We start from the raw sequence: 27,564 nt of genomic DNA on the forward strand, positions 1-27,564 counted from the left end.
CCAAGAAAAGGAACAGGATCCACCTGAAGGGACCTTTGTGAAAACGGCCACAAGATCCAGGAAGAACACCAACACTACAGGGGATCAGGAGAAGAAGACTTAACGCAACAACATTGTGATGTGACGTGTCAACGTGTATCAGAGGGACTCAGGTATTTTCAACAAATGCCACATCCCTGTGTTATAACCCAAGATCACGCTAAGACAGATTCTGTCAGAAGATGAATGATTTGAAAGAGGTGCCAAGGAAGTACAGGTTGAGAAACCATCGCTTAACTATGACACCACTTATACCCCACTTACAATGCTGTTCTTTCATCACTTCCCAGGAAACTAACCAAAAGTTCCCTTGGGTGTATAATTTTATAAGCATACTTTACAGCACTTTTGTACTACTACATACTTTTGTTCATCAATGATAAGCAGAGACATTAACAATCGAAACTAGATTTTGCAATTAAAGTAATCCTTTTATTTTTTGTAGGAAAGTACAAGGGTCACTAAATATCTGTACAAATTGTAAAAAACAACACATTTCAAATAAAAAACCATGCAAGATGCCTATCTAAATATTGTTCACTGAAGTAGTCTGTGCTGTACAAATGTTGACATTTCCTGAAAAAAGCTTTGGATTGTCCATGTTGTCCTTGAGTCCATCAGTAGTTTGTAATGCTGTCTCAGAGCTCTCAGACCCACTCCCATCACTGTTCCGTGACAGACTGGAAATCTTCTTGATTTTTCCTGATTACAAATCCTGCTGGTCCTCTGCTCTTCAACAGTCGAAGAGGAGAGGACAGTGTGATGGAAAGCCCGTAACTGAACAACGTGTTTGACAACTCCAGTTTATTGTACGTCACACTGCTTCACTCTCGTGCTCTACCCTCACTGGTGCTGAAACAGACAGATTTATAAAGAAAACTGCTTATAAAATCTATGTTTGTCCAAGTTAGCCTCTCTGATCTGAAACCTGGCCATACACTGACAGCAAAAACTTCAGGAAGGTCTGTTTTTTCCTACCTTTTCAAAAATGTTTACTTCTTCTTCCCTCCCATGGTCAAGTTCTCACTTTTCTTTTTCTGCACCTGAAGGTAACATCACTTGTTATTAGTTATCTGCACCAATAACAAATGAAATGTATCTACACACTTAGAAAGCCTCCAACCTCATTCATGGCATCATCAATCTGCTTGAGTTCTTCATATCGATCCCTTGATTCTCTGAGTGGCTGCACCATCGCCTCCTCAATCTGTGGGAACAGCTAGTTCACACACACACACACACACACACACACACAGTAACAAGTATTAGCAAAAACAGAACTACTAATTCTGCAGAGAAACATCAGATGAATCATTATACATGAAATTATTAGTTTGTTACTACTGATGCATCAATGTGTAACCAGCATTTAACTCTTGTAGCTAGTGGTCGGGCCCCTCCAAAGGGTCACAAGATAAATAGATAATAATTAATGAAACAAAAAAGACAAGAATACAAAGTTTGCTACACATGCTTGTATTAATTTTTCTAACTTTCTTTAAAACCTTTCCGTTTTTCGTGATAATTATTAAATAACTTGACATCTTTAGGCCTCAAACATGTATTTATCTGAAAAGAGGAAATCACTTTTGGTTGAACTGTTTACAACTCAGACATCTGAAATGTGACTAGGGGTTTAACTAGAGACTTCTTTAATCTTTAACAAAATATTGTATTTTATAAGCTTATCAAATGTTTTTCTTTATTTGTTTTTCTCTTAATCTGAAGAGTAACTATTAACCATATCTCTAAATACCTTTGAAATGTATTACATTTTGGGGCTTCAGTATTTTTCTGACTGACTGACACGTTCCAACAAGTCTCATAGAAACATCTAGTCACCAAACTTAAAAGTGTGTACCACCAATTCACCAGGGGCCTCATGTATAAGGCTGCCTACGCACAAAAAGATTATGTACGCTGGTTTTCAGGCACACATGGGATGTATATAAATGAACGAACCGTGGCGCAAACTCTTGAGCTGCCGTGAGAATGTGCTGACATCCGCAAACTTTTGTCTTGCTCTTTGAGGAAACTCCAAAGTACCATAACTCACCAAATGTTTCAAAATAGCGTTTCCACTCTTGTTACTGTGCAGATGTCAGTGAAGTAGTCAATCAAAAACTTAATTATGTGCGCTGATACCCAATAAAAGTTTGATCATGTATGTAGTGGTTTAATACCAAAATAAAATTTAATGAGAGAGGAATAGCTAATAATGCCTCTCACATATTGAATTTCACTTCATATCACACGTTATCACTTTATCATTTAGACATTCAAACCAGCAGTGTTATTTGTGCTTGCGCTAGTAAGCCATAAGTCTTCCATACTGCACCTTTCAATTGTAAAAAAAAAAAAACATAAATAAGCCAAGTGCCAACTCAGATTTTAAATCAATGTCCGCTAAATATTTCATCACCCTCCCCGGAGCGCAGAGGAGAGTGTAGCCACGGACATTCACTATCAGCTGTGGACCTGCAGCCTAAAGCCAGGATAATGTCAGGTGGCAGGATGCAGGATTGCCTTTCCCTGATATTAGACGTGAAATTAGCTCCTTTTCAGATTTAATTTAGAGTCCTTTTCAGACTTTAACTCGGCTAACAGATGGAATTATCATCATCGTAAAAATCCGAGATAACATCTCATAGCATTAAAGAATTGCAGAAGAGAGCGTCAGTAGTTTTTAATCATATCCTCTGTGTATTCTTAGTTTTCAGTTTAGTTTTCGTGTGTAAAATCTTCCCTCTCTCTTTCTCTGTTCTCTGTTCTGAAAATCACTGCAGTGAATAGACTGTGCTGTCAGGCGCACAGAGCACACTGAAAAGCTGCGATGGCGTACAAACAGATCTACATTCTCACCTCAACTCTTTCTTTTCATATTTATGCTGATGACACACAAATATACTTGCCCGTCAGATCCACAGACCCTGGAATGCTGAGTTCACTTAACAACTGCCTTTGTGAAGTTAAAAAATGGATGTCAAATCATTTCTTCCAGCTGAACTCAGACAAAACAGAAATCCTGGTCATCGGGTCCCAGCAGATGGCAAAACAAATACTGCCATCTGCTGGTTCCCTAGTAAATCACATTAAGCCTGTGGCAAAGAACCTTGGTGTTTGGTTTGATAGTAATTTAAATTTCGAGCAGCACACCACAAAGCTTGTTCAATCATGTTTTTATCAACTTAGAAATATAGCAAAAATTCGATCTATGTTAACTTTTAAGGACACCGAGACCATTTTACACGCCTTCATCTCATTACGCCTGGATTATTGCAACAGCCTTTTCACCTGTTTAACCCAAAAATCTATTGATGGACTCCAAACTGTCCAGAACTCAGCTGCTAGGCTTTTAACCAGAACAAAGAAATATGACCACATTACTCCTATTTTAGCTTCATTACACTGGCTCCCAGTATGTTTTAGAATTGACTTTAAAATTCTATTGATCACTTTTAAAGCTCTTCATGGCCTCTCGCCTTGTTATATTTCTGACCTTTTAGTCCCATACGCACCAGCACGTACCTTGAGATCCTCGGGCAGAGGTCTGCTGTCTGTTCCAGAGTCTCGACTGAAAACTAAAGGGGACAGAGCGTTTGCTGTCAGGGCCCCGAGGCTCTGGAACAGCCTGCCCGAGGAAATCAGGTCGGCTGAGTCAGTGAACTCTTTTAAGTCCCTTCTTAAAACATACTTTTATAGGAGAGCCTTTCCCGATCTTATTTGACTTTATTTTATCCCTTTTATTTTATTGTATTTTACTAATTTTATATTTATCTGTATTTTAGTCTTTTCAATGTTTTCATGCTTTTATCTTGTATTGTTTTTTGTATTATTGTCTCATGGGTATTATTGTCTTTACACTCCATCCTTATCAGTCCTCATGATGCAGACCAAACAACAAAACCGAGATAAAAAGATCCTCCAATTTCAAATGATCTCCCAGGGTGGGGGAGACCACTGACTGAAGCAATCATTTTGGTGAGGTGTGAAGCCTTCTCTGTATGATTGCTGTAAATATATTAATACTGCTTAAGACTTGTGAATAATGCTGCATGGCTGTGCAATGGCACTGCAGAGGACCGTGCGAACGGAAGGATTAGAGAAATTACTATTTCCTGGCCCGTGATGATAACTGGCTAATACTTTTCCAAATCCCTAGAGTCGTGCTCTTGGATCTTTGTGCTGAACTGGGTCCAGCATTAGACAGACCAACCAGACAGAACCGTGCCGTCCCGGTACAAATACAAGTAGGCTATAACCACTGTTTCTGGCAGTGAGAATGAGCCGACAGCAGATGTGATCAATTACCTTTTCGGTTACCTTTCTACCTAAAGTCTTTGTTTAGAATAATATAAATCTATTAAACTCTCTGAATTTTTTTTGTTTGTGAACAAGCTGCATCAAACAATATGTAGGCTACTTTCCTAACTTCCACCCCACAAATTCCTCGATTTCTGTATCAGAAAAACTTTCGTCTTTTTTGACATCTACTTTATGTCAGACCTTGTCTTCTTCATTTCAGCCATTATAAGTCTGAGCATTGACTGTTATTGTGACCCTCTGCCACTGTTGTTTTGTGCTTGTTGCTGATTCAAGAGTACAAATCATCAAATAAAATATTTCTTCTCGCCTCCATTTCACTGATCAGCACCTTGATCTGGCACTCAGTGTAGTTTCTCTTTTTCACTGTTTTGCAGCAGGATTGGCGTATTTCTGGTCATTTGAATAGTAATTTATGGGAAGAGCCAATGCTGGGTATGTGGATCGTGCATGTGCGCTCACTTTTACGGTGCTTGGGATGTATAAAGGAAAGGTGTGCAGGACCAGGTGTACGCCTGGTTTTATACATGTGGATATTTCTGTGCGTACGTACTTTTCAAATTCTGAGTATGCCATCTTTCAGTATGAAAGCTGCGCAGTCTTTTATACATGAGTCCCCAGGAGATTCTAGGTGGATGTTTGATCAATTTGGCAATAGTGACACTTTGGTCCCAACTGCACAAACAAAGCATTCTGACTTTGCACAAGCTCTGATTCTTTTCCATAGCGATTGCAGCTGAGGTTCATGGGTATTGCAGTATTTAGATTTCTCAGTAACAAAGGTGAATTTATTGATCACTGATTGCCAGACCATGTCACAAGAGTGTCCACAAGACTTACATGCTGCTGAGCTGATTAACACTAAATATATCAACCAAAGAACTTATTCAAATGCAACTTTATACTTCCAGAAACAATGGCACCCCCCACTTTGCAACTCTTACTTTGACCTTCATCATCACCACTGTCCTGCATATTCACCTTCATCACAGTCTCAAACATGGGGATGAGGACGAACTTAATGAAGCCGATCTGAGCAGTCGGCTTGGTGACCTTTTCTCTATCCATGAACGGAGCCACAGGAAGCCCCTCAGCCTTCTCCCTGTCACTCTGAGCAGCATGGACAGACAGAGAACAGCAAACTACAATCAACATGATTTTCAGTAACATGAGGGAGAAATGGTCTTCTGCTGACTCTTTGCGCATTCACTGAAATGAATGGAGCTATAGGTGAATTATGCAACTTCATGTGCGAGGTCATGCCCATTTTATATTGATCTTTTATCATATATCAAACATCAGATAGTGTTGTCGTTGCTAACAGGACTTTGGTGGACCCACCTGCATGAAGTACTCCTCCAGTAGGCAGTCAACCCAGGGCTCAGCCACCTCCATGGGCCGCACCTCGTTGGAGATGTCGCAGCATTTGATAAGCACCATCTTCAGCTGCACAGAGCACAGGGTCCGAGGCCAAAGGTCACCACGAAGGTTATTATGACCAATGAATGCAAAAGTGCACAGCATACAGTGGTACAATGAGATGGGATGCTGAGATTTAATGAATGACTTTGCTGCTACATTTACTTTGAATTACATCCTCCTACAAGGCTAATCTGACTCTAATGATGGCTAAAAACTGCATGCATAATTAACTTTGACAATGATTTTATTCCTGTAAATATACAATGTGTGTGTGTGACATCTGTGATCTGCTTATTTAAGTATCAAATGTAATACTGTGCGAGGTCCCTATTGAAACTGAAGGGATTTTTTCTTTCTTTTTGCTGCAAAGTAACCTCAATTTTGGGGGGCTAAACACACTCGAAAACTCACCAAAGTTTGCACAAAATTCAGGAGTGGTGAAAAATTTCGTATTTTATGGGTTTTGCTCATGAGCATGGCAAAATGGCTCGCTAGCGCCCCCTACAGCGCCCCGGACTAAGTTTCACCTACGTGCAAGAAATTTGGTTTTGTGGTACATGTATCATGTCACATGTACAAAAAAAAGCCTCTTGGCATCATTACCTAAACCCAACAGGAAGTCAGCCCTTTTGGATTTAATGGTAATTTTTGGCGATTTACATACTGTACTTACTAACGAACCCCTCCTAGGGAATTAGTCTGATCGACTTAAAATTTTCGCTGTGCACTCTACACCCATTGATGATTAAAAGTTGTACAAACGGTTATACCAGTCGACCAGTTTGCCTGTGGCGTGCTGTTAAAAATTGATGATTCGCCATGAAACAGGAAGTTGTAATTACTTCTTTATACATGCTCACAACTGCACCAAATTTCATATGTATAGTAAGAGTCCTGCCCTGAACACATCCTCATGCTAACATTCACTCAAAGCCATTGCGCCACCTGCTGGCAACAGGAAGTGACCTTTAACGAAGTAGCCCCCGCGGCACAGTTCCACTACGTGTACGAAATTTCGGTGGTACATGTATCATGTCCAGACATACAAAAAAGCCTTCTGGAGCCATTTCCTAAACCCAACAGGAAGTCAGCCATTTATTTATTTAACAGGGACAATGCACGATATATGTATTACACCAGATTTAACTGAAAGCTAATTCCCATCTGCAGTCCCTGGGCAGGTGCCAATAGCATGGGAAAATATTACAAAAAATAAAAATAAAAAAACCCAAAACCAAACCATATATATATGTATATAGATATATAGATAAATGCCAACCAATTCAAATAAGCCAAATCTAACAAATTAAAAACAGACTCAAATGTACCAAACCTCCCAAAACCATAATAAGCACAACATCAACAATCCAAATACAAAACTAAACAAACTGTCATTACAAGAATTTTATCATATACACAGTAAAAAACATACTGACCACATTCAGCGTCTCATAGCTCAATGACTACATACCTGATTTTTGATCAGATTTGAATTTTTGAATGTACTGCATTCTCTGACACTCAGAGGTAAGGAATTCCAAATCCTAGCTGCCTTTACTGAAAAGCAGTTTTGTCCAAATGTCGTAGAACGAAACTTAACACAACTCTAGGGGAAGCTCTTGTTAACCTTGAGCCTGGTCTGCTTATTGTTACGTACTGTTTAAGAGGTTGTGGTGCTAAGTCATGAATGATCTTATATACTAACCCAACATTGGACATAAACAGGAAGTTTTCAAAAGTCAACAGGTTATTCTTTTTGACTATATTACAATAATGATGAGAATTAGGTTTTTTATCCATGACTTTCAATGCTTGTTTATACAGATTCTGAAGTGGTTGCATTAATGTACTACTTGTTTGAGACCAGGTTGTGCTACAATATGAAAATGAAAAATGTGACAGTATCCATGTATACAGTATACATGTACAGTTTTGCTGCATCTGTACTCATTTGATTTCTTATAAATCTGAAATGAGCCAGATTATACTTTACTGTTACTTGCAATTTTTGTAATATGTTTTTTGAAGGTTAGACCGCTCTCAATAATCACACCTAAATGACGGATGGTAGATCATTTATATAGATACTGAATAAGAGAGGGCCTATAACCGAACCTTACGGATCACCAGTAAGACAATCTAAGAATGAAGAGGTTGTTCCTTTAATTCTTGTACATTGTTGTTTATTACGCAAATATGAAGCTATCCATTCAATAGCATTTGCTGAGACATTATGAGTTGATAATTTAGATAACAGAACATTATGATTGACTGTATCAAATGACTTTTTTAAATCTATAAAGATGGCTCCTCGTTCAAAGAATGGTGACCCAAGTTCAGATGGTTTATTAGCTGTTTGGTCACAACTTTTTCAATTACCTTAGATGTTATTGGAAGGATACTAACTGGTCTGTGGTTGGCAATTTCAGAATGGTCTCCCCCCTTGAAAATTGGAGTGATAACTGCAGCTTTTAACTCTCAGGGAACACAGTTTGTCCAAAAGAGTTAGTTATCAGCTGTGTAACTGAGGAACACAAAGTTATGGCATTCCTCTTGATCAAGCAGGAATCCATCCCATATATATCCTGAGCTGTTGAGTACTTTCAACCTTTTAAAACATTCATAACTTCTTGTTCACAGACCTCTGTTAAAGAAAAAACAGGGTAGGTAGTATCTGGTAGTATGATATTGATTTTCCTAATCCCAAATTGTTTAGCTAAAGCATGAACAGAGTCTTTGACTTAAGACTTAAGACGACTTAATACTTTTATTTTCCTTTCGAGAGAGGTTATTAATGTATTTCCAGAGTAAGTTATTATTTCCTTAGGCCTGTTTAATGAGGTCAATAAAGAAATTTGCTTTCGCCTTCCTAAGTTCATTTACTACTTTTTTTACAGTAGTCTTTAAAGAGACAGGCCAGTATCAGTATCAATGCCAGATTTTAATCCCTTTTTCAGTAGATGGTCTCTTTTCTTCATCAAATTCCAAATATGTTCTGTCAACCAAGGTAGGTTTATATTTGTTATTATGTGTATATGTTATATGTTATATTATTAGCTATTTTCTGACTAAATGTATCCTTAACATTGTTGACAGTATATATAAAAGCCTTGCAAAATACATTTGTTTCTTCAATGCTAGTTAACCTATCCCAATCTGAGTTTTTCAATTCTGTATAAAATTTGGACAAGTCTTTATTTGGTATCCTAAAGTCTTGTGTTTTCTTAAAATAAACCTTTTCTTACTTAACTTCCTCGCAATGAGTACTAGATTGTGATCAGAAATTTCTGTAACAAAATTAAAAGATTTGATAATTCTCTCTGGTTTTTCGGAAAATACAAGATCAATTTGAGTTTTACTTATTCGAGTTTATTCAGTTTTTTCCTACTTTTCTTATCTGTCCAGTTTACATTAAAATCCCCTAAAACAATCACCTCCTTTCCATGGCTTTGCATTTCTTTTAAAATATCCTTAAATGAGTTATATTTTGGGTATTAATGCTCATTTTTGGTAATTTACACACTCCGTATTTTAACAAACTCCTCCTCGGGATTTAGTCCGACCGATTTCAGATTTGTGCTGTGCACTCTAAACCCCTTGACGATTAAAAGTTGTACAAACGGTGAGTTTTCATGGAACGGTGTTCCCGTGGTGTGGCGTCGACAATTAATGATTCGCCATAAAACAGGAATTTGCAATAACTTAAGTCTAAATGCTCACATCTGTACCAAACTTCCTGCCCTGAACCCATCTACAAGCCAAAATTCACCCGTAGTCACAGCGCCGCCTGCTGGCAACAGGAAATGACACGTTTTACGCTGTAATGTACTACTCCTAGCAGGTTGGACACATCAACTTCAGAACTGTCCCAGAAAGCTCTTAACACATTGATGAAGCCATGTTGTAAAACTTGTGAGTTTGTAGTTAATGGCGTGGGGGTGGTGTTGCGGCAAAGTTCCACGCTCCACTTTAAACAAGGTACATTCACCCATACTCATAGGGATACTCCAGAATCTGCAACACGGCACCTCACACCTCGACACGCTACACGTGCGAGGGCCCGCCCAACGCTGCTTGCAGCTTTAATTTATATTTATATTTGAATTTGTTTGTGAATGAAAGTGTTCTTACACAGGTGACGTGCTCCTCATCTGTGTAGTCAAAATTGTCGACTTTTTGCTTGAAGGAGTCCAGGATCTCACCGTGTCTTGCCATGTCTGTGGCCAGGATCAGTGTGATGGCTCCCTGAAAAACAGTACAGCTCATTAATACACACATACAAAGGACATGTTTTCCTATTAACAGTGTGGACACTGCAGTAGTGGTGGTTACCTTTTCCTTAGAACTTGAGTTTGAAAAATATTTTGCAGCATGGCATGTATGAGCCAGTGAAACATAAGAGAGATTAGTTGTCAAATAAAGTTTAGTTATATAGCCCAAGATCACAAATCACACATATCTGATTTCTTTTAGGTGTTAATAGTTACGAAAGTACCCAAATATCTAATTCATGATTTTTGTCATATATTTCATCTGGAAAATATGCCCAGTGTTTAGACTCTTTGAATAAATAATGAAGTAAAACTGGTAAATGTGTACATGTTATGTCTACTTAGAAAATTGATAACTTGCAATACGATTAAATGTAAGTTGGAATGCCAGTTCTCAGAGAGTGCATGTGTGTCAGTGGCATGGGTGTAAATTTCATCTAACAGTAGGGGGGGCAATAAACATAAAATTTCTCAGGAGCAATTTTTCAAGGGGACACAAATAATACAGCCAAAATAGTATTTTTATAGTACACAGAGAGAAGTGTGTGTGTGTGTGTGTGTGTGTGTGTGTGTGTTTGTTTTATATATATAGCTCAGGCATGAATGAAACCGCAAATACAAGAGCCATACCGGCTCGGACGTCGCCCGGGTTAACAAGGTCCGTGTCAGGTGCTATGGAACCGCCCTTATGACAAATGGACTACTGGAACAAGACATTCATGGACTAGAGCGGAAAATATGCATCTGGTGCAATGCTACTATACAAGCAATCCCAGTGAGAGGGGTTATATGCAGAGACTATGGGATATATGAATGTTTCGAAACCCATCATCAGCACTGACAAAGAAACAACTTCTAGCTCAGTGTTCTAACATCTGCAAATGGCAGATCCTATCACAACTAGAGATTGATGAGGTACAACAAATATGCTATGGCAAGGGGGAGCCAGGACGACAGGTCAGCGGGGAGATGTCATCATTATCCCCACACTCAGAGATTGGGTCCCAATCCCCAATAACAACAAGCCCTTAGGGCACAGAATCACTCAACATAAGGGCGACTGACCTACGTTTGAAGATCATAACCAAGCTGGACCCCCAAGTACAACGACCGAGATTGCCAAGGTTAGTGCCCTCTGAAAGTCTGCTAGAAGATGTGAATGGAGCACTACATACTATCCCTACTAAAGCCATAACCGAGACCAATGAGCTGATGCACAGCAGCAGTGATCCTAGATATGCTTGGCTATAAGATGAACACCACAAGCCACAAAGAGCATTACGCCCCATGGAGGAGAAGGCTAGAGGTCAAGATCAAGGCAACACAAAGAGATGTTAGTCAGCTCTCAGAGCTACAGAAAGGTGCAAGGAAAGGGCTACCTAAGAAATACAACAAGCTGTTGATACCTGAGGCTCTCGAGACTGCCTAAAGATATACAAGGGAGTAGCAGAAGCCAGGAGAATAAACCGGATGTTCTCCACCGAACCATCCAAAGTGTACTCTCACTGGTAATAACACAACATCAGATCCACCCAGGGCTGAGACTGAACAGTACTGAAAGAACATATGGGAGAAAGAGGCATCCCACAAGACCAATGCTCAGTGGCTAGTGGGTCTAAGTACACATCACAGCAATCTCCCAGAACAAGATCCAGTAACCATTACAACGGCAGACATCCAAGAAAGAGTGGTAGGTATGAAGGGCTTGACAGCACCAGGCCCTGACATGATCCATACCTACTGGCTGAAGAAACTAACCGCACTCCATGAACGCCTGGCAGCACAAATGAACCAACTGCTGATGGATGGGACCCACCCAGAATGGTTAACCCAAGGACGGACAGTCCTGATCATGAAGGACCCCAAGAATGTAACAATCCCATCCAACTAACAAGCCAATAACCTGCCTCTGCACAACATGGAAGATCCTGTCAGGCATAATAGCAGCTACGATTAGTAGGCACATGGCTCAATACATGGACAGGGCACAGAAGGATATTGGTAGTAATACCAGGGGAGCCAAGCACCAGCTACTGGTTGATAGAGCAGTCACTCGAGACTGCAAGACCTGGCAGACCAATCTGTGCACCGCCTGGATTGATTACAAGAAAGCCTACGACTCACTGCCACATACATGGATACTGGAATGCTTGGAAATGTACAAGATCAACAAGACACTAATAGCCTTCATCAAGAACTCAATGGGGCTGTGGAAAACAAGTGTGGAAGCCAACTCAAAGCCAATTGCACAAGTCACCATCAGGTGCGGCATATACCTGTCAACCCCCTCAGCCAGATTATCACAAAGACTGGCGACGGATACTGGTTCTGAAGTGGAACAACCATCAGTCAGCTCCTCTACATGGATGACGTCAAGCTGTATGCCAGAAATGAGCGAGACATCGACTCACTGATCCACACTACCAGGATCTACAGCAACGACATTGGAATGTCGTTCGGACTGGACAAGTGTGGTCGCATGGTATCAAAAAGAGGGAAGATGATCAGAACCAAGGGGACTGAACTACCAGACGGTCACATTGCAGATGTTCAGGACAGTTACAAATACCTTGGGGTGCTGCAGGCTAACGGAAACCATGAGGAGGCAGCAAGGAAATCCACCGCAGCCAAATACCTACAGAGAGTAAGGCAGGTCCTGAAAAGTCAGCTGAATGGGAAAAACACGATCCGAGCCATCAACACATACAGATACAGATACAGTCATCAGATACCCCGCTGGTATAATAAACTGGCCGAAGGAGAAGATAGAGGCTACTGACATCAAGACGGACAGTTTCACCCCAAATCCAGCACCCTGTACACCGAGCGTAGCGAGGGAGGCTGAGGCTAGTGAGTGTCAAGACCACTGTCCAGGATGAAACAACAAAGATCCAAGAGTACATCAGGAAGATGGTCCCCAAAGATGAAGGGCTTAGTGAGTACCTCAGGTAGCAGAAACCCGAGGGTGAGGACAAGGAAGATGAAGAACATTTATGGAGGGACAAGCCGCTGCACGGCATGTACCACAGACAAATAGAATAAGTGGCTGATATCAAGAAATCCTACCAGTGGCTGGAAAAGGCTGGACTCATGAAGGACAGCACAGAAGCACTAATCATGGCGGCACAAGAACAGGCACTCAGTACAAGATCAATAGAGGCTGGGGTCTACCACACCAGGCAGGACCCCAGGTGCAGACTTTGCAAGGATGCCCCTTAGACAGTACAGCACATAACAGCGGGTTGTAAAATGCAGGCAGGAACAGCGTACATAGAACGCCATAACCAGGTAGCTGGCATAGTATACAGGAACATCTGCCATGAGTATGGGCTGGAAGTCCCAAGGTCAAAATGGAAGACACCTTCTAAGGTAGTTGAGAATGACCGAGCTAAGATCCTGTGGGACTTCAAGATCCAGACTGATAAACTGGTGATGGCCAACCAACCAGACATTGTGTTGATCGACAAACAGCAGAAGAAGGCAGTAGTGATAGATGTGGCAATCCCAAGCGACAGCAACATCAAGAAGAAGGAACACGAGAAGCTTGAGAAATACCAAGGGCTGAAAGAGGAGCTAGAAAAGTTGTGGAAAGTAAGAGCAACAGTGGTGCCAGTGGAGCACTGGGGGCTGTGACCCCCAAACTGGGAAAGTGCCTACAGCAGATTCCAGGTAAAACATCAGAGGTCTCCAGAAGAGTGCAGTCCTAGGAACAGCTAAAATACTGCGCAGAACCCTCAAACTCCCAGGCCTCTGGTAGAGGACCGGAGCTTGAGGATGACACATACCACCCCGCAAGGGCTGAGAGGGGGAATATTGTTTTTTTATATATATATATATAATGCGCAAAAACCCTACACAATGGTAGATACGGTATCAGCCTAATATCGGTTCACACACAGGATTATCGCTGTAATAAGAGATGCACAGATTATTTTCCTGGCTGATTCCAGTTACTGATTTTTTAAAAGGTGCCTGCCGATTCTAATTTTGGTTCCGATTCCGATTTTCTTTCTTTCTAAGATCTATAACTGACAGCATACACAAACATTTTTGTAACTATTTATTGGAAACATCTATTTTTATTAGGGTCCCCATCAGCACCAGTAGAAATGTTGGCTATTCTCATTGCTGGTCTCATTTGTATGGTCATAATGAAACAATGATTTTAAAATAACATTAGCATTTTCACTGGAAGGAGCTGAAAATAAATTGCACACCATTTTAATTCTACCTAATTCTCCAATTTATGTTTGTGTTTAATCACAAACTACAGTAATCTGCTCACCTTGCTTTTCCCATCAGACACACAAGCACACACCTGTCGTCTCTCTCTGTCTGCTCTGACTTTATTTTTCAGCAGTTGTTTAAAAGAACTCCTGTTTCTTCATTTTCACCCGCAATTTCGTTTTCACAGCAGCAGATGAGCCGTGTGTGGAGGAGGCTTGTTGTTAATTACCGATAGAGCCCACCATGATATGAATGACATCGTCACCAACAGCTGTGTGTTCACTGTTGCTTTACCTGCTCCCTACTTTACAATGTCCACCGCGTCTCTTTCTGTGTGTTTCTCTGCAGATAGGCAGTGAGCGTTGCATCTTCTTCACTCTCGTGAATAACTTCCACACACCTAAGACATGTTTTAGCCTGTGTGTGTGGCTGTGACACGAGGTTACTGTCTGTGCACACACGAAAATAAAAACTGTCTGTGCACACACGTGAATAAAACAGCGCTGCCAGCCTGCTTAACATTACTGGAGCTCCACAACTACTGAGCAGTGGATTAAACCACTGTCAAAGGAGGGGGGACTCGAACTTTTTCTAAGCTTAAAATGCACTTTAATTGCCCTGCTTGCGTTTGTATTGTTTTACTATTTACACAATTATTCTAAGTATATATCATTATATTATTTGATGGTTTTTAAGGGGGGGACCCCCCTCAGATAGGGGGGGGACTTGACCCCCCTGTCCCCCCCGGGGATTTCCGCCTATGGTTATACAGCTTTTTTCCAAAGTTAACATAGCTATCCTTATTAGCTAGGCTTCTTACATGCTCGCTAATAACAGTTTTGAAGATGGGTCTCTGACATTGACAGCGCTGTGTTGGACAGATTTGTGCAGCGGTGTTTATGGTTGGTTTTTAAGGGGGGGACCCCCCTGTACCCCCCTGGATTTCCGCCTATGGTCAGTGGGTTTCCTGTCACCCCACCTCTTTTCCTCCACCCTCAGGTGAGAAGACAGAAGACAAAGATCATGTCATTCAAGAAATATTGACCACCACCCCCCTGGATAGAAGTCTGCAAAAACAGAAAAAGTCCAAACTTCTCTCTGTTCAGAATGTTTCAGCACAATATACAGTAAAAATTTGATCAGACAAAACTCCTGTAAAACAGGAAAGCCCTATCTGACACTGATAAATACAGACATGGTACAGTGCAACACACACACACACACAGCCCTACCTGTCTTATCTGTTTAAAGGCCTCTGGGTCAAAGTTGGAGAAGATGTTGCAGTCGGGCTGAGAGAAGATCTGGAAGGCAACAGCACAGTGGTGGTTCTCCAGAGGAGAGATGTCGTTGTAGCGAACCGCTAGCTCTGTTCTGGCGTTAATTTGGTACCTGAAAGATACAGAGGGACAGAATGAGAACATTGAGATGGCAATGGGAGGAAGAACCGAGAAGGGCGAGTGGTGAGAAAGAGGCAGACACAAGTGTGTGTGTGTGTGTGTGTGTGTGCCCATTTGCCTTACGTGTTGTTGAATCCGGGGTGATCAAGATCATGACACACAGCAGCTGTCATGAGAATCAAAATGTCGACCTGAGTGAACTTCTCCTAAAAACACACACATATAAACATACATTTATATACAGGTGCTGGTCATATAATTAGAATATCATCAAAAAGATGATTTATTTCAGTAATTCCATTCAAAAAGTGAAACTTGTATAATGTATACATTCATTCCACACACTGATATATTTCAAGTGTTCATCAACTTTTTGATGATATTCTAATATGACCAGCACCTATAAACACACATTTATCTTAATTAATGCTTCAATTAAGTATTTTATAAAAGGTGATATCCATATGTGCACTAATGGCACAGCACTACTGTCTGTGTGTGTGTGTGTGTGTGTGTGTGTGTGTGTGTGTGTGATCCCATCTTCCACCCTCAAATTGCCACATACAGTGTGTGTGTGAGTTTTATTTTTTTAAAAGACAAGACTGTTTTACAGTCAACAGACCACACTTGATGTTGTCTGTCAGGCCTCATTCTTATCCACATCATAACAGACGACTTCATCAATTCAGGACACATTTACAAATAAAAAAATCTAATTGACGTGTACAAAATATGCTTGACAGATTATGACAAGGTGTTCATTTGCATAAATGTGTCCAACATTTGCAATTTGTTCAAAAGAATGAGAAATTGCTTTTTTGAATTTCAGTTCTGATCTGAGAAATGTACCAAAAAGAAAAAATTTAAATGTCATGACATTTCAACATGTCGGCCGTGTAGTGCTGTGTTAGTCTTGTGCTTTCTCGTCCCTCTCCTCTCTCCTCCTATCACTTCCTGCAGGTGTTTCTAGCTCTGGAGCTGTGGAGTCTGGATCTGTGGTTGCCAGACACCTACTGCCCCCGTGTTCCTGCTCGACACCCTCTGCTACAATTATTGTTACTAGTCCTATTGTTATTAGGGGTCCGATTGGCACCAAACTTGGCACTGACAATCTCTGGACCAAGCTGATAGAAGTTTTGATCCGCAAAAAAATGTGCAAATAACATAACAATCGTTTACGTCGAACACAAAAAACAGGAAGTGATGTTGTATCTTACATCAACCTTGGGGATCTTATGTGGCATTTCTTCCCAAGGGTCTGTATGAAATTTCGTGTCAATCGGCATCTAGTTGGCGCTGTTAATCAATATCAAATGAAACTCCCTTAGACAAACATCTCCATAATCACAACTCCTTTTAATATGAAACTCTGGCTGCAACCTCTTCCCATTATTGCATGTTACTAACACAACTTCTCCCCTTTCTGGTAGTCTTGTGCTTTCTCGTCCCTCTCCTCTCTCCTCCTATCACTTCCTGCAGGTGTTTCTGGCTCTGGAGCTGTGGAGTCTGGATCTGTGACTGCGGGTCCCCTGCTGCCCCCGTGTTCCTGCTCGACACCCTCTGCTACAACTATTGTTATTATAATCATTAACATTACTGTAAATATCTGTACCATTATTCATTCAGGCTATAGCAACATTACCTTTACTGTCTGTACCTCTGTGTGTATTTTGTGTAGGCAGCTCCCCTGCCCCATCCCTCTCTCCCCTTAATGCCCCTCCCCCCCAAATATGATTTGGTGCTATATAAATAAAATTTAATTGAAACTTTGCTTTCAAGTGTCAAGTCAAGTTCTTGTTGAGTTAAGTCTCAGGTCTCTAAGAAGTCGGTTACCTGTAGGCTGCAGAGGCAGATCATGCTGTACATCATCTGGGTGACACAGAAACAGTGGCGGAAGTTGTGGAAGGGGTTATTCTTGTAGTTGTCATGAATACAAAGCTACATAACGAGAAAAAAAGACAGACAGGAGGTTTGAGACATGCTTGTATCTTACCATATAAATCCCAAAAATTTATCAAACAAAAAGAGTGAAAATGTATTATCAGCTTTTGGCCATTAAAGTTTTTTGAGAGATTGTTCTGGTCTGAAAAGTGGCAGACCATGGGAGGTTGTTGGCTGGTTTCAGTAAAACTATTTGAATTTGCTGAAGGTATTGGGTCCACGTCTCACCAGCCATCTCTTGAGTGTAATGGGGTTGATGTTGAAGTCTTTGACCAAGCCCAGGTCATGGTACATATGTTCCAGACAGCTCAGCATCTGGAAGAACACAGGAACATGTCTGTGCTATGTCTCTATACAGTGATACAAGTACAAGATGGACATATGATGAGTTAGAGTAAGGTTTTTATTTTTTGTCTTGCCAACAGCTAACAGCCTTAGTATTTTGTTTTTTCTTTTCGAAATACTAATCTCACACCTCAACCTTAATGGACCTCCCTTTAGCAGTGCTAAATCCCCTCTACATCACAGTTCCCCTTCGAGTGAACTCGAACTGCTTCGGTGACTAACTATGGGAACGCCCCTGGGCGTGGCAGGGCTGAACTATGAATGAAACTACTCCAATCCTATTGGTGTTACTAGAACGGTAGTGTGGGACGGCGTAACCGGAGGGGGTATATAAGCACGCCGGCACAAAGGACACATTAGCTTCTTTCTATTCAGCAGGCACTCTGGCTATGTTTGGAAGCTCCATTTTCCTACCTGACATCGAGACGAAGCAGCAGATCATGTCAAAGCGATTCCGACAGTGTGTTTTCCCTTGTGAGCGTTTCATCACAGAAGGTGATACCCATGGGATGTGCGTCTCATGCCTGTCGCATGCTCAGGTGGCTCTCGAGAGGGCTGCCTGCGACCATTGCGAGGCCATGCCCCTGAGGGTGCTAAGATCTCGAGCGGCTCTGTTCCTAGAGGATGGTCGGATGCGCTGACGGAGCTCCGTAGAGCGACGGACTTGGCTCTCCGTGTGACCAAGGAAACGGCCCGTTCCATCGGCCGATCCATGGCGGCTTTGGTGGCTACGGAGCGCCATCTGTGGCTCAACCTATCAGGCATCCAGGGGAAGGAGAGGGCTTCTCGCCTTCTGGCCTGTTTGGCGAAGCAGTGGATGCTGTCGTCAACAGGTTCCAGCACGCCAAAACTCAGGGAGAGGCATTTGAGTGATATCTCCCCCGCTGGTCAGACTCCAGGACCGCGACGGCTCAGGAAAGGCAGACGCAGCCTTCATCCAGCACCTACCCCCACAGCCAGAAGCAGAGCGTCGCTTCGCGGGATCCCCCTCAACCAACCTGGGACGCAAGATGGCGCTCTCGCCCACAGCCCCCCGGGAACACGGATCTGAGGACCGTCATTCAGTCTCGGCGGGCCCGGGGGAAGAGGTCCTGAGACCTCGAGTAGGGGGACCCACCCCCCCGCCTCCTCCCCCTTCTCCCACCACTTCAGCGCTCGGGACACGCTAGCCTCCGGCAGGCCCTCGCCGATCTGTCTGCCCTGAGGGGCGGCAGCCAGAACACGACTGGGCTCACAAACCGTGGTTCACCGGCGAGCCTTCCCTGGCGGTCCTCCGCTTCAGGGCGCCACCGGGGATTCCCGCGGGACACCGGCCACCAGCCCCGATGGTCCCCTTGGCGAAGTTCGCGGAAGCTTGGCGAAGCCTCGCAAACATTTCCCCGTGGGTCCTCCGCACAGTAGTAGATGGCTACAGGCTGCAGTTCCGGGTTCGCCCCCCCAGATTCTGCGGGATGGTCGGGACTACAGTACACACAGAACAGAGCCAGGTGTTGGGAAGTCTGCTCTCTGCTGAAGAAAGGGGCCATAGAATTAATTTCCCTACCAGTCAGAGAAGCCGGCTTTTACAGCCGATACTTCCTGGTCCCCAAGAAGGACGGAGGATTGCGTCCGATTTTGAATTTGTGGTCCCTGAACCAATCTCTGAGGAGATTCAGGTTCAGGATGCTTACCATCCCAGCCATCATCAGTCACATCCAATCCGAGGATTGGTTTGTCACAATAGATCTGCAAGACGCTTATTTCCACATCTCCATCCGTCCCTCTCACAGGAAGTTCCTGAGGTTCGCCTCGTGGGCACGGCTTACCAGTATCGGGTTCTTCCGTTCGGCCTAGCACTATCTCCCCGCACGTTCACCAAATGCATGGATGCAGCTCTGGCTCCATTGAGGCTCCAGGGCATCCGCATACCTGGCCCATATGTGGCGTCCTGGCCCAGTCTCGAGAGCTAGCGGTTCGGCATCGAAATGTCGTCCTCGCCCACCTTCAGCGTTAGGGGCTGCGGCTCACCAACGGACTGCGTTCCTAGGGGTGGTGTGGGACTCAACGACGATGCGGGCCCACCTGTCTCACGCATAGAGTCCATTTTATCCTCAGTGACCAGAGTGCAGTTAGGCTGCGCCATCACTGTAAAACACTTTCAGAGGGTGTTGGGTCTTCTGGCAGCAGCGTCCAGTATAATACCTTCCGGACTACTGCACATGAGAGCCCTGCAGTGGTGGCTAAAATCCAAGGGATTCTCCCCGAGGGGAAATCCGCTCCGTCTGATACGGGTTACGAGCGGATGCCTTCGTTCCCTGTCTGTATGGAGGAAGCCTTGGTTCCTGTCCCAAAGTCCAGTGTTGGGAGCAATCTGTTGCCGAACAATTATTTGAGACCCGTGACTCGTTCCAGGGTTCCCACCTGGGACCTGGCAGTGGTTCTCGAAGCGCTGGCTGAGGCCCCCTTTGAACCCCTGGAGTCGGCTGAGGCCATGTACCTGACCCTTAAGATGACCTTTCTCCTCGCTATCACCTCTCTGAGGAGGGTGGGGGATCTCCAGGCACTTTCGGTGTCTCCCCAATGCCTGGAGTTTGCCCCGGGGAGGGTCAGGGCCATCTTGCACCCTTGTCCAGGTTATGTCCCTAAGGTTCCGGCCAGTTCGGCAGGGTCCACGGTGCTGCAGGCGTTTCATCCCCCCACCTCATGTGACGGCGGAGGACGGGAGACTTCATCTGCTCTGCCCTGTCAGAGCACTGAGTATTTACACTCTGAGGTGGAGGAAAGCAGACCAGTTGCTGGTGTGTTTCTAAACACACCATCAGCAACTGGATCGTTCAGACTATTTCCCTGGCCTATCAGGTGCGCAGTTTGCCTTCACCTATGGCCGTAAGGGCGCACTCTACTTGAGGCATGGCGGCTTCTAGGGCCCTCCTCGTAGGGGTGTCACTCCAGGATTTGTGTGATGCGGCTGGCTGGGCCACACCTCACACTTTTATCCGGTTTTACAGTCTGGACCTGCCTTCTGCACCCGGCACCCGTGCACTCTCCTCCTAGTCGTGCCGTCAGGTTCTGCACGCTGGGGGCAGGCGGGGTTTCGGTGCGGCCTAAGTGGGTTTCTCGTTCCCATGGTGTCGTCACCGACGCAGTTCGAGTTCCCTCGAAGGGGAACGTCTCGGGTTATGTATATAACCCTTGTTCCCCGAGAAGGGGAACGAGACACTGCGTTGGTCCACCACACCTCACCCCGCCTGGAGTGCCTTGCTTCATAGAAAAGGCTAATGTGTCCTATGTGCCAGCGTGCTTATATACCCCCTCCGGTTACGCCGTCACACACTACCGTTCTAGTAACACCAATAGGATTGGAGTAGTTTCATTCATAGTTCAGCCCTGCCACGCCCAGGGGCGTTCCCATAGTGTCGTCACCAACGCAGTGTCTCGTTCCCCTTCTCGGGGAACAAGGGTTACATACGTAACCTGAGACGATTTCTCAAACACTCCATTTACACCTGGTATAAAACTGTCCAATCTTGCCTTTGTGTTTATAGCTGGTATTTTTATTACGTTCTTGTTATGCTCAATGAGACTGGATCTCTGTCCTCCAGCACAGTCTATGACAGATTCATGATTGTTTGTCCCCTCTTGTAAATTTGGTGAATGTAACACGTGATGTTATCCCTGTCCTTCTATAAAAGATATTGTGTCAGTTTGTCCCGGTGTGGTGCAGTACCGACATGTAAACTACTCTGTAACTAGATAAATGAAATGCCTTGTTAACAGCAGATCAGCTACTCATGAGTGCAACACACACTTTCACACAAGCAGTGATTTCACACCCAGACTGCTTTTATTTTTCACGCAGTTCCATTGAATAATGCATCTTTTGGCACTTTCATGGCACAGAATGGAGGCAGTCATTAGAGGCACGTCTCCCTCAGCCTTTTCACTTGCTATATTTTAATTAAATTCAGTTCCATTTTATTTATATAGTGCCAATTCATAACAAAAGTTATCTCATTGCACTTTTCATAGAGCAGGTCTAGACTGTAATATAATGAGTTTATGTTAGCTAAAAACACAATATAAACATAATGGATATAATGTTGGGTGCCAGCGTGCTGTAGGTTGAAAATTGTGTTACAGCAGGAATTTTCACAGTAACGTTTGCGGTACTATAGGAGAGGACACGGTAAAGTTGGGCTGATGAGGTGAGAGGGCCAGGGTTTAAGGGTCACTTAGCCTCTAGTAGCATAACACACCAGAATCTCCAACCCAATTGTCAGTGGTGCAGTTGCATTATGGGGAATGTAGTTGCCATTTTGACAAACAATGTGTGGGGAAAAAAAACCTTTTATGAAACTGTTCATCAAGAGTCCAACAATGTTTTAGAAGGGCAATGCTAAATCATATGAGAATGATTTTAAATCACGTGCACCTGGGTTTAACAGGTTTTTTTGTCAGTTTGGTGTAGGTAATATCAGCCAGCTCACAGTTACAGTTGTTTTATTTTCTACTTCCTACAAAGATCTTTAGACTACTAATAACTTCATCATTAGTAGATCAATCAGTAATAATTAATGGTTATTAGCCTATCCTTGATGAAAACTTAATCAGTAGATTAATGAGGGCATGAGTCTCACCTCATTGGGTTCCCACTGCCAAGCATCGAATGAAGGCAATCTTAGAGCTGCTACTGTCTCCTTAGACAGGTGGTACTACACACACACACACACACACACAGACAAAGGACAGCAGGGCAGACGGGGCACAGGGAGAGGAGAGAGGGGAATTGTGGTTGAGTCAGTTCAGCGAGCTGGTCAGTCTTACCTCATTGGCCTCCCACAGCCAGACGTCGAAGGTGGGTTTTTTGAGGCCGTCTATGGTCTGTTGTGACAGCATGTACTGCAGACAACAGAGCTTGCAGTTAACCCTGTCTGCCTGGCTAAGGGGCACCACTACACACACCTACTGTAATTCATTCCTAAATTCTTGCTGGACTGCTGTTTCCCACTACAGAGAGACTGTTCAAATTTATTTTCAGTTATCAAATATCATTGGCAGCTATACTAAAGGAAGCACTAGCTGTCAACATTTCTAAATTACAACTTGTCACTGTGTGCAAACATTTTATGGATTCACTGGCGTTTTCTCAGAGAGTGTTTCAGGATAGAGATGAGATGATTATTTCAAATTGACCTACTGCACTGCACTGATTGATTGATTTCTGGAAACAGACATGGACTAAACCTCATCAACATCTACAAAATTGGCCAGTTACGTACATTAACATAACTGTCACATTTCCACTGCGAAATGAAATAGATTTGGTTTGGTTTTTGACATACACAGGGAACCTCATGTTTGAGAACAAACCTTTGTTCTGTCTGCTTCCTGGAACCACAATGGAGGTGTGGTATTTCTTAGTACAGGTGACATCACCAGACTAACCAGGCTAACACAAAGTGGAGTGAACAGTGCGTGGTAGAGTCTTTCTAGGAAAACCTTACCTTTGGGTAGGAGGGTACGTCTCTGCGAGGAGTCAGCTTCTTATTGTCTTCCAGGAAGTTACTGAAAAGAAATAAAAACAGCTTGAGGCAACAGAGAAAAGGCAATAATAACAACAATAATGGTACATACTATACTACTTCTGAAATAATTGTACATATATCAAATGTAATTATATATAATAAATAGTTAGTAAAATTACCTCAATCTCCAATGTAAAAATTATATCATTGAATCTTCACCAGCCTTACTTTCTCAATTGCTTCTACAACTTCTAGTTATTAACATGACCATTAATACTACTGCTAGTAAAACCTAATACCTACCTTAACTAATAATTATTTTCATTATATAATAATCTGTCATCCTTTGATTAATTGATTTATCTTGTAGTCTACAAATCATCAAAACAATTTTACAAAATGTTTATCACAAGTTCCCAGAGCCCAAGGCACTGTGTTCCATTTACAATAATACAAAAAAAGAGAAAAGTAGCCAACACTCACTTTGGAGAAGCTGGAACCAGAGAACGTTCAGAGAACAAAACCCCAAGTGTTAAATATGAAATAAATAAAAGATGTCATGAAATAAATAATATGAATTAATTGTGTACAATATATAAAAGAACCAATACTTTATGAAATAATTCAAAGAATTACTACAGTGAATTTGTGTTTTTTTGTTAATTATTATTTTATAAAAAAATGCTACTTGTAATTTCATGTGCCCTCTCCTGACAGTGGTTTAGTCACTGCATTCTCACCTTTCACATCACGCCAATCACATGACCACTTGTGTTAGCTTAAGCAGACAGTCATTCTGAATCAACCAACCAGAGGCTACTGTAACTAAATACAGACACTGAAGTTAAGGTCTCATTTTATGGAATTAGCTTATCAAGGCTGCACATGCTATCTACCTAGCTAGCTAACTAGCTAGAGTGGGTTGTGAGCTTGGTTAATCCCTGAGTATTAAAGTGAAAAGATCAGTTTTAGCAGGTGACGCGGTTAATTCAGAGGTACTTTTCCCACTTTTGAATCTAAAGATGTTCCTCAGAGAAAGGCACACAACTCTGTGAAGATTAAAATGACATATAGACTTTCTCTATGGTCACTCAAGCCAACAGGAGCTAGCTAACGCAAGGGCTCTTCACTTTCATGCTAAATAGAGGGGCGGGGTACGGGGTTGAATGCTGTGGCCAGTCAGGAACCTCTCAGTGGGGAGGACCATTCCTGCCTAGCCTCCCTATGACCTCTTCCGCCTACCCGCTCCAGTTATGGGTGCTTCTCAAGTCTCTTAATTGCATCCACGTTTCCCTCACTTGCGTCTTTTCCTTGCATCTTTGTCCCGCCCACAGAGGATTCATGGAGAGATGCAAGGAAACCAAGCAAGGAGAGAAGGAATGAGGAAATATTGTAGGAGCCATTTCAGTGTTTTGTGTCCAGGTATGGTCTGTAGTTGGTTCTAGGGTGCTGGGATAGCTAATTGGGGCTCATCTACTTAGGAGGGCAGGTGCAATCAGACATAGGTGTTGCCAGAGCGGAAAAGCCAACTAGTTTTTGACCGCCACCAATGCTGTGGCTGTTTGTTTGATTTTGTGACAGTGTCGATGAAGACTGCATATTGTTCAGTAATGGATATTGAAGACCTTGTGTAACAATAAATCATATATCTCATGACAGAGAAAAAATCAGAACTTGAACTCCTGGTACCTTCTTTCTGAACCGAACAAAGCGGCCACGGTAAGCTCGTCAACTAGCCTACTTGCAACCCTCTGCATAGCCCTCAGCTGCTTTAAGCTTAGGCTTAGCAGTTACAAATATGTTTCTAGAGACATGAGACGTTTCCTCTGAAGTGTCACGTAAAGCAACGTCTGTTTTCTAATGACTGTGGGAGCTGAAAACAGCTGGATCAGCTGTCAGTCGGCTCTAACAAGTGTAGAGACTTTTGATGGAGTGTTGGTACTAATAAAGTCTCACAGTTATCAGAGACTTTAGTTCAGTTTAGTGACTTGTCCGACTCCTTATGCTACGTGTTTACTATGTTTTATTTTCGTCCATTTGGTCAAAACACAGGAATGACCAGCCTGACGTGACTGAATAAAAATGACGATAAATGATGTAAAATGTGTTGCTTGCTGACAGACTCTCTGATTCTCTCCGACTTTAATTGTTACCATTATAGAAGTTGATGGGAGAAATAAAATAAATAAATGTGTAAAGTTGTGTGTGGGGCTTTTGTTGTTCTGTTTTGTTGCTACAATGAACACAGGTTTGGGGGGTGGGAGGGATGTGGGGGCGTGCTCCGGTTGGATGTCTAGGGCGGGTGGCGTGTCCCTAGGCCCCCCTTGCGGGGGCTCCCGCCGCTGACCCCTGCCAGCTCTCTCACAACGAGGGTGTGCAGAGGTTCCGGGTGCACATGGCCAGTGTTGTTGGGCTGGTTCTTGGCCTGGTGCCTTGGGGTAGGCTGTCTGAGGGGGGCGGGCCCTTGTCCGGGGTAAATGTAAATGCTCTGTATTTGTATAGTCTTTTTGAACGCTCAAAGCGCTTTTACACTACATCTGCATTCATCATTCACACACATTCATTCAGAAACTAACATTCAAACATTCATACACTGGCAGAACAGCTACCAGAGGCTGGGTTCAGTATCTTGCCCAAGGATACTTGACATGCAGCCTGGAGGAGCCGGGGGTTGAACAGCCAACCTTCCGATTAACGGGCAACCCGCTCTATCTCCTCTGGGTGGTCCTCGGATTTGGTCCCTGGTTCTCCAGGGGTCTCACTCCCTGGCTGCAGGGGCTCCCCGTTATGGGTATAAATTAATACATAATTAAATATATAATAAAACGGCCAAAGGAGCATATTAATACTCTCTTGTTATAGCAAATTCTGTCTGACCAAACATAGTATCCAGCTCCTCTATACCAGGCTGCTGGGCAGGACAGGATTAAAAAAAGAAAAACGATAAAAAGAAAGTAATCCAAGCTCACAAATTGGGGAAGCCAGCTAGGTAGGTAGCATGCGCAGAGGTGAAAGCTAAGACTTAAAAGCTAAATGTGACACCATGAAAAGTGAGGTTATGAAATAAGTGAATATATGCATAAATAAAGTTTCATTGTGAGAAATCCCATTATGAAATTAAAAATGTCTCTTAACATAACATTTTGTTATGAATATGAATGAGGAAGTGATATTTCACAATAGTGAGTTGAGTTTTAATAATTATTATTTCAAAAATTGTTGGCTCATTTATATATTATACACTATATTTTCACGATTGTTTCATTGTGGCTTTTTTATGTATTCAATATTGAACCTGTAGTTTCGATCTGCTATGCTAGTGACTTAAATGATCAACTGAGATTCAGTTATTGAGCAGAAAATTGTTGTTACTGTCACCTGTTGTTTCTGGATGCCATCTCCTCACGGAGTTTCTTGATGTCGTTGCGACATTTCTCAATCTCCACCACCTTCATCCCCTCCACTACAGACAGACAGAGTCATTTATTAAAACACCACTAGTCCTACTGAAAGTTAAACATCTCATTTTATACAAAATGCACTTTTTCATGGCTTTTCAACATAAATGTGTCTCCAGTGTGTCTAGAGACCCCCAAACTATGACAAAACATTCTCTTCTGCTCAGTCTGTAAATGCGTCTCTAAACAAACATTTTGAGTTTTCCTCCCTTCTTCACGTCAAGAACGGATCTGCTTAGCAAAGGACCTTCTTCAACGCAGTTGACTGCCCCGCCCACTTAACACATACTGAATACACCGCTCTCAGTGGCCAGCTAGCCGCTGTTACCACCTGGCTCTGACTAATCCAGTGGTCCAAATGTTAGAGGTGTAAACACCAACACTCCAAGCGTCTGGTCCTTGCAGAATCAGCTAATAGGACATCGGATTTCTTGCTGCACGACTAACTGAGCTAACAGCAGCAGCTACTGTTAGCAGTAGTTTACGGCTTGAGTAACTAGTAACTAACAAATTTAGTAAATCACCGAAAGTTGAGGCAGAGCAGCCGGAGGACAACTGAGGGAAAACTGGAAAATATTTTATCCATAAAATATGATCCAGTTTTCCCAAAACCAGTAAGGGTTTGTACTTTAATCAT

At 42.8% G+C, this 27,564-nt stretch overlaps 1 protein-coding gene across 6 annotated transcripts in view; it reads right to left on the reverse strand.

Moving 5' to 3' along the window:
* Nucleotides 1–445: 445 nt before the first annotated feature.
* The window catches only part of pde9a (phosphodiesterase 9A), a 123,207-nt gene continuing 96,088 nt past the window's right edge, over nucleotides 446–27,564 (reverse strand). For 3 of the 6 annotated variants that reach the window (XM_038719736.1, XM_038719739.1, XM_038719741.1), the window contains 14 exons: nucleotides 26,848–26,932; nucleotides 23,449–23,509; nucleotides 22,769–22,843; nucleotides 22,582–22,656; nucleotides 17,849–17,935; nucleotides 17,513–17,617; nucleotides 15,803–15,885; nucleotides 15,515–15,671; nucleotides 9,916–10,029; nucleotides 5,704–5,808; nucleotides 5,344–5,472; nucleotides 1,163–1,258; nucleotides 1,018–1,082; nucleotides 446–891 (listed from right to left, as the gene is read on the reverse strand). In XM_038719736.1, coding sequence (XP_038575664.1) covers nucleotides 1,032–1,082; nucleotides 1,163–1,258; nucleotides 5,344–5,472; nucleotides 5,704–5,808; nucleotides 9,916–10,029; nucleotides 15,515–15,671; nucleotides 15,803–15,885; nucleotides 17,513–17,617; nucleotides 17,849–17,935; nucleotides 22,582–22,656; nucleotides 22,769–22,843; nucleotides 23,449–23,509; nucleotides 26,848–26,932 — 1,223 coding nt within the window. In that variant the 3' untranslated portion in view covers nucleotides 446–891; nucleotides 1,018–1,031. The remainder of the gene's footprint in view (nucleotides 892–1,017; nucleotides 1,083–1,162; nucleotides 1,259–5,343; nucleotides 5,473–5,703; nucleotides 5,809–9,915; nucleotides 10,030–15,514; nucleotides 15,672–15,802; nucleotides 15,886–17,512; nucleotides 17,618–17,848; nucleotides 17,936–22,581; nucleotides 22,657–22,768; nucleotides 22,844–23,448; nucleotides 23,510–26,847; nucleotides 26,933–27,564) is intronic. The other 3 variants (XM_038719737.1, XM_038719738.1, XM_038719740.1) reach the window with 3 other exon arrangements.

The sequence above is a fragment of the Micropterus salmoides genome, unplaced genomic scaffold (assembly GCF_014851395.1).
Source record: "Micropterus salmoides isolate LMB-PRFRI ecotype aquatic unplaced genomic scaffold, ASM1485139v1 Ms_hic_scaffold_15, whole genome shotgun sequence".
NCBI classification, from domain to species: Eukaryota; Metazoa; Chordata; class Actinopteri; order Centrarchiformes; family Centrarchidae; genus Micropterus; species Micropterus salmoides.